The sequence below is a fragment of the Monomorium pharaonis genome, chromosome 2 (genome assembly GCF_013373865.1).
Source record: "Monomorium pharaonis isolate MP-MQ-018 chromosome 2, ASM1337386v2, whole genome shotgun sequence".
Lineage (NCBI taxonomy): Eukaryota > Metazoa > Arthropoda > Insecta > Hymenoptera > Formicidae > Monomorium > Monomorium pharaonis.
In genome coordinates, this window is record NC_050468.1 from 21121827 (window position 1) to 21129675 (window position 7849).

General features: G+C 36.5%; 2 protein-coding genes and 1 long non-coding RNA gene across 4 annotated transcripts; 2 read left to right on the forward strand and 1 right to left on the reverse strand.

Moving 5' to 3' along the window:
- Positions 1 to 2752: 2752 nt before the first annotated feature.
- On the forward strand, positions 2753 to 6153 carry LOC105838382 (protein asteroid). The gene is made up of 2 exons (XM_012683910.3): positions 2753 to 3545; positions 3627 to 6153. The coding sequence occupies exon 2, from the start codon at positions 3695 to 3697 to the stop codon at positions 6008 to 6010; it is 2316 nt and encodes a 771-aa protein (XP_012539364.1). The 5' UTR covers positions 2753 to 3545; positions 3627 to 3694; the 3' UTR covers positions 6011 to 6153.
- Positions 5965 to 7815, reverse strand: LOC118644390. Of its 2 annotated transcripts, none has more exons than XM_036282903.1 (3): positions 6954 to 7815; positions 6408 to 6698; positions 5965 to 6328 (listed from the first exon to the last, which is right to left on the reverse strand). In XM_036282903.1, the coding sequence occupies exons 1-3, from the start codon at positions 7002 to 7004 to the stop codon at positions 6191 to 6193; spliced, it is 480 nt and encodes a 159-aa protein (XP_036138796.1). In that variant the 5' UTR covers positions 7005 to 7815; the 3' UTR covers positions 5965 to 6190. The 2 variants fall into 2 exon arrangements, with proteins under 2 accessions (XP_036138796.1, XP_036138797.1); XM_036282904.1 differs by lacking the exon at positions 6954 to 7815 and adding an exon at positions 6894 to 6940 and having other exon boundaries at positions 5980 to 6328.
- LOC114254123 lies at positions 6460 to 6791 on the forward strand. The gene is made up of 2 exons (XR_003625503.1): positions 6460 to 6595; positions 6659 to 6791. It is a non-coding gene; the product is annotated as an uncharacterized LOC114254123 (long non-coding RNA).
- Positions 7816 to 7849: the final 34 nt, after the last annotated feature.

Here is a 7849-nt window from a genome sequence, read left to right on the forward strand (position 1 = left end):
ATACATTAATTCTGTTAAAGTACATACATGAAACTTTAATTCTAGTTTATATCTAACATAAGAATATATATTTTTTTTTTCAAAATAATTATTCAATTTAGCTTATGAAACTTATCATACCAATGAAATATTAAATTTAATCTTTATCAGATCATGCGTAATTGCATATGTGGTCTAGTTTACACTGTTAAATCGGTTGGTACGCGCATCAAGTTAGTGTGGACTAAACATTTGATATATATCCCTGTTTACACCGTTCCATTCCTTTTTACGTGACATTTTCACTGTTGATATAAAAACTTCTATTCTAACTTTCTAACTAAAAATTCTAACTTTTAACAGAGAGGAATCTGAGAGCGGTCATCACGTCGTTTTAAGGTGTTTTCATCCATCAGCGTCTCTATGTGCACAAAATGTGCATACTGAACTATGTAGTCAAATACCTATGAATCCCGTAGGTAATGTGCATGACTTTTTGGGTTTCTTCTATGCCACGTTTATTTGGTTCTGTTTCATGCTATACCCGTGAATTTTACAATTATATGCATTCATATTTTAAATCTGTTTTATGCAAATGTGCATAATCGTGTTCTATAAATGTGTAATACCACATATACATGATATAAATTCAAATAATTGATTTGATAAAAATTCACTCACCGATTGCTGTCACTGCTCCTGCTTCTGATCGATGCTGCTGCTGCTACATTCCTTTATGGTTTTGATTCTGAAAATGTGATAAATTATATATTCCAAAACTCAAACACAAAAGCAGGTAAAGAAATGTATCTTGAAAAAATAGTATATTTAATACCGAGTTGCTCCATGAATGCTGCTTTCTGCTGACATCATATATCCTGCTATTCTCAAACCGCATGCACATTAATAACGATCGGCCGATACTTTATTCGGCAATCCCGATTACGGATAATATATCACACACGAGTAAAACGTAAACCGCACGCGAGAATTTCACTTGGCGCGACCGTTACATTTGAAAAAATACGTGAAAAGTACGGCTCGTCTGATTGGCGGCGAATCAAAAAAGAAAATATGACAGAAAAGTGGTATGATGCGCGACGTCACGAAACAAAACCCGAAAAAAGCGTCAAGAATCGTTTGAATGCGCACGTCGAGGCGCACTGAACAGAAGTAAAGCAACTCGCTCCCCGAGTTTTGTATCTCTGTATGATTGCGCGACGACTAGTAAAGTTTCATTACTGGCACGATCGACATTCTACCGAACGGATTGCGTATTCTCCTCGAGCGAATACGCGCACACGAAAACTTTGCCCAGAAGGAAAATCAACATGGCACGAAAGTGGCGTAACGTCACGTAACTTTGTGGAAACGCAGGCCGAGGAAAGTGGTAAAAAAACCGTTTGAATGAAAATTACGCGCCGAGATATAACGGAGACAAATTCGTTTCGAGAATTTCGTATGCTCGCACGACGACTAGTAGCACTTCACTTAATTGGCACTCGCGATATTCTACCGAACGTATCCCCTTCGAGCAAACACTTCACTCGAAACCGAAGGCAAACGCACGATGCCGCGATTGGCACATGAATACAACCTCTGTTACGTACGATCTCACATGGCTCGCGGGTCGTCTGTTAGCGCGACGGCACTTTCAACACAACACCGTACCTGCGCACAATGAATTCTGAACACGCGAGACACGCACGGGGTCGACACGAACGTTCGACCGGCGCTGGAGCGCAGAGCAACATGGCGTACGTAACTACTGGCAGGCAGACTCGGCGGTACTCGGCGCTAGTCGGCGCCACTCGGCTCGGCGTTGCTAGGCGGTTGACTCGCTGCGCCTGCGCCGCTGCCGCCATGTTGCTCCGTTGCTCCGCGCTCCAGTCACGTACGCCACTCCAGCGACGGTCGGACGCTCCGTCGACTCCGTGCGTGTCTCGCGTTCAGAATTCATTGTGCGCAGGTACGGTGTTGTGTTGAGAGTGCCTAGCAAACAATACGCGAGCCATATGTGAGATCATACGTAGAGGTCGTATTCATGTGTAAAGCGCGGCATCGTGCGTTTGCCTTCGATTTCGAGTGAAGTGTTTGCTCGAAGGGGATACGTTCGATAGAATATCGCGAGTGCCAATTAAGTGAAGTGCTAGTCGTCGTGCGAGCATACGAAATACAAAATTCTCGAAACGAATTTGTCTCCGTTCGTTGTATCTCGGGGTTTAATTTTCATTCAAACGGTTTTCTCACCGCGCTTTCCCCGGCCTGCGTTTTCGCGAATTTACGTGACGTCACGCCACTTTCGTGCCATGTTGATTTTCGCCGCCGATCAGACGAGCCGTCCTTTTCACATATTTTTTCAAATGTAATGGTCGTGCCAAGTGAAATTCTCACGCGCGGTTTACGCTTTACTCGTGTGTGATATATTATCCGTAATATCGGGAGTGCCGAATAAAATATCGGGCGATCGTTATTAATGTGCGGTTCGAGAATAGCAGGATGATGTCAGCAGAAAGCGGCATCCATGGAGCGACTTGGTAAATATATACTATTTTTTCAAGTGATACATTTCTTTACCTGCTTTTGTGTTTGAGTTTAGGAATAATATTTATCACATTTTCAGAATCAAAACCGTATAAGGAATGTAGCAGTAACAGCAGCAACATCGATCAGCAGCAGGAGCAGTGACAGCAATCGGTGAGTGAATTTTTATCAAATCAATTATTTGAATTTATATCATGTATAGATATGTGGTATTGCACATTTATAGAATACGATTATGTACATCTGCATAAAACAGATTTAAAATATGAATGTATATAATTGTAAAATTTATGAGTATAGCATGAAACAGAACCAAATAAACGTGGATATAGCATAGAACTAGGTCTGTGTAACATGTAGCTACGGAACATCATATGATCGATACCTTGTAGGAGGCTTGAAAGCCCGTTCTACATTAATCGCAAGCAGTCAGTTGCGACTTGCGACAGCCAATGACTGTCGAACTTTAACTAGACGCTCATTGACTGTCGCAAGTCGCAACTGACTGCTTGCGATTAATGTAAAACGGGCTTAATGTGATCGAATAAAATGGCACACAGCAGACACAGCCTTGTAAGTTTATAACTTTTTGTTGACGTGTCATATATCTGCATCAGATCAGACACATTAAACCAAAAAAAAAAAAAAAAAAACTCTTTATTGTGTCTAAATAGCCAGAAATAGGCTGAGGGCATACTAAATACTCAAGTAAATATCCTTCCAGAAAAAATTATAACTCGTTACTGTAATACAGTGAAAAGTATCAGATATCCATTAACATGTAACACGGTAAACTTACAAAAAAAAATTACAACTTGTTATTTATTCCAATATGTCGTATAGTCGTACTATTACTCGTAAAAGTGACACCTAATAACAAATTTAGGAGATATTAAAACAAGTAAAAAAAGCATACTTACTGGAAGTGATGACTACGTATAATTTGACAGAGATAAAAACATTAAAAATGAACACATTGATATATTATTTGAGGTTAAATTCAAACACAAAATAAATACAACGTAAGTAATAAAGAAGCAAACTACAGTAGCAAAAAAGTCTTAAAAATGTCAGAAGTGTTAATTTTCTATATCTTTTTGTAGAAACTCTCGTCGACATCGAATAAGTCTTTTAAGTTTTTTACTTTTCCTGGAGACTATTGACTTAGAGAATGGGAATTCCTGGTTTGACAACATTCATAGCGAATGATTCCGATCGTTATCTCGAATATTACGCATTACATGACAGTTATTTAGTGATCGACGGCAACTGCGTGTGTTGTCAATTGTACACCTGGTACGCGAAATGCAACTGCGTATTCGGTGGCGATTACGACAAGTACGCGCAATGCGTGAGGAATTTCTTCGACCAACTGTTAAGATGCAATGTCACCCCGCTCGTCCTGATCGATGGTGGTTCCGAGGCCAAGAAACTGAAGACAATTATATCACGAACCAAACAGAAGATCGAAATTGCGTCAAATTACACTGTATTGTCCCAGCAGCGGAGCAAGTTTCTTCCTCTGCTTATGCGGGAAGTCTTCAAAGACGTGATGAACGAGAGGGGCATTAGGTACGCGCAGTGCATATTCGAGGCTGACAACACCATCGCTGCGATAGCGCGTCTTCTTAATTGTCCGGTATTGAGCTACGACTCTGACTTCTACATTTACGGATCATTATACATACCATTCAATTCACTGGAAACCGACGTGGTGCCCAATCCGATGGGTACCGGCTACATGAAACGCTGCAAAATTTATTATGTCGAGAAACTCTTTCGCGTTTACCACGGACTGAGTCAGTCCTTATTGCCCCTAGCAGCGGTGCTGTTGGGAAACGATTACGTGAAGCAGCACACATTCAAAAACTTCTTCCGTCATCTACCACGGACGTTGGGTAGAAGGAGGTACAGCAATGAACAGCAACGGCGTATAGACGCCACGTTTCACTGGCTACGAAGACGTAGTCTGAATGAAGCTGTGATAGGGATATTGAGTAGATTACGGAAACGTGAGCGCAAACACGTGTTGCATACAATAGAAATGATAATCAATGGCTACATTAACGCGCCACTTGGTGTGCTGCACACGCTGGGTTTTTCCGCGGAGACCTTTTCAAGAGCGAGCGTGCAAAACGTCTTCAATAAGATTTACAAGTTTGAGGGTGATATATACAATTTGACGTACATAGACGAGAGGGCAAACGAAACGGAACCGAGCGACGAGGAGCAGGAAACGGAGGACAGAGAAGTGGCAAGTATACTCGAAGAAAGGGAGTTGATTTCTAACGAGTCTCTTGTCAACAATTTACCTGAGTGGTTTATCAATGAGTTCAAACAGAGTAGATTTCCATCCTACTTCATAGATTTAATAATAAGGAAGCTGTACATTTGTCCTACACAAATTGAAGACCCGCTCTACGTCTCGTCTATCGTTGTAAGTTTACAAATTATAAGCGTTATCTACGGATTATTGGTGTCAGGCATTCCAATAGGAAGAAAGTCCGACATGGAATACATAACTAGGGATGAGAATAAGAAGCTGAAGCGTTATCAATTGGAGTACAGTGACAATATACTTGGTTGTAAATTACCATCTCTACCTGACCTGAGAGAAATACCTCATGTCATTAAAAAGGAAATCCTGAACACTACTTTAACCATCTCCGATGTGAGTTACATAAACGAGATCCCATCAAATTGGATGTTGTACATTGCCACCATGAAGTATTGGATAAACCAACAACAGGAGCCATCTAAATTCAGTTGCCACGTGTACTCCTTATTGTTTACTATGTTATTTCATATAATAGATTACAATATAGGCTTCTATAGAACTTTAACCAAATTTCATCAAAGATTTAATAAAACCGTGGACAATATCAGACGTGAAAGAAGAGCGAAACATTATCAATCGCAGTATTCAGTCAATGCTACACTCACAGACGCAATTTACGAGATTAATGCGGACGACTGCTTGATTGCGGCTGCGTTCTTCGTGTCCAACTTTGAAATAGATCAAAAACTATATTCGCAACCTAAAAAATTTAATATTACAATTGTTCATGGTTTTGCAGAGTTTCAAAATTGCTTAAGGCACAGTATGAACTTAAACGCATTATTGGGATATCCATACGAACAAACTAAAGTCGCTAGTGTATTCAATGGTACATTATTATACAATCTATATACTAATTTTAAAAAACGTGACGACATTGAAGTATATATTAATTTAGTTTTGCAAGATTCCCCAAGCTTGTTGCGTTTATTTAACATACTTCTATTAAAAGTTAAACCTCTGCTAAATGCTGCATTGGAGAAGAAAGTTAATAAATGTAAGAAGCGAAACACAAAAAGATATGAAAGGAAAGGACATATTGAACAGGAAGAAAATTGTGAGGAAGAAGAGGCATGCGAAAACATGAGCGAAGAATTCTTCTATGATGTAAATAATTCTTTTTCCGTACTTGGTACCACACAAAATTAGGCTTCTTATTGTACCTAATTAAACTACGTACAACAGCATCTTTACAATTCATATGTTTGTATATTAATTGTATTTATGTATTAATTTCTTTATGTATATAAAGAATTTCTATTTTATAAGACTATCAAATGTATCTAAAAAGATTTATAATTATAACATTAATTAAATTTTTCGCGATTCTTAGATTAAACAAAAATCTAAATCCTCACTGCTATCGGTTTCATCGTTTTTGGAGGAATTCACATCTCTTTGTTTTTGATGTGATAGCGCCCTTTTGGTATCTGACTTTTTCTTTCTTATATTAGGTAATTGATTGTTCTAAATAAATAAGTAGTAAAAGAAAAGATTTTTACTGCACATTGAACAGATTAATGTAAGAGAGTATGTTTATTATTACGTTTCTGTATGTCTCCCAGAATGCGCTGATCGCAGTTTTAACAGCGTTAGCCTCTTCTCGTAAAGTTGGTATATAATATTGATCGTCTCCGTGTTTAGCAAGCAATCCAACGCAAACAGCATATTTTAATTTTTCTTGTAATTCCTGGTCGAGAGCTTTGAAATCGGTTTCAACTGGATAATGTTTCTGTATGTAATCTCTTAAGTTTTTTGATTTAACAAATAATTGATATTTCTGTAACTCTTTTACAGTTGTACGTAACATTTGTGGCGTTACTGGGATCTTTTCCATCTGTATGTAAAACATATTTTACATTATAAATATTATATTCAGTCCGAAAGGACTATATATAAAAAATGAAAAAAGATAGTGTATCTATGGCTGGTATTCATAGTCGAATCTATATCTGCTTTTATTACAATAAAAATGTGAATACGTCACTAAAGATTTACAATAAAGATTATAATTTATAGTAAAATCTCTTACTGATGAAATATCTTCCTGAAGAAATTTGTATAAAAGTATAAGAATTTATTATTGACGTACGTTAAGCAATTTTGTATATTTATAATATTTAATTTTTAATATTCGCTGCATATTAATGTTATTATGTTTTAAATATAATAGTATTAATTTAATAACTTTGGTTTAATAGTATATTATTTTGATAATTTTGACAATTGGACAACCTAATTTAATGATTGACTATAATAATATGTAATGAAGTTGCATGCGTGTCGCAGCATATTCGATGCACAATTTTTCAAAATTTTTATGTAAATTTTAGAATTCTTCTATAATTTTATTTTATTTTGACTTTCTTGAAAATTCTCAGATTTTAATATAAATTTGACACCTTCCAGAAATATTGAAAAACTACATCTCTCTGTAGAGTTCTTTACATATAAAAATTTTGAAATATTTTAAGCTTTCTTTAACTAATTCTAATAATTCCAGTGAAACTACTGTTATTAGTAGTAATGGAAGAAGTTATGTGAAAGGCTGTTTAAAACTCTCATCGCAATAGACTAGATTTTTTAATAATGTCAAAATGGTGTCCTTTTAGGCAAGTTTGATTTTGAAGAACAAAAAGTCGTATGGTGTCATGTTGATTTTTTTGTTTTCAAAATCCAAACTCGTCTGAAAGAACAATTTTGGCATTGTTCTTATAACTTTTTCCACTGCTATGAATAATGCGTTTTGCTGGAATTATTGTATTATAATATTGTATTTAATAATTCAAGAATTTACAGCCAATAAAATATTATTGCAATATTAAAAAATATATGCCTAAACGATGATCAGATAAAAGATGAGATTATTTTTAACATATAATGAAAAAGAACCAATATTATAAATATGTCAAAAAATTTTTCAGCGAATTTGTTTATGTACTCGTATATTTATATTATTTTTTAAATAAGCCATTCGCATATAATGTA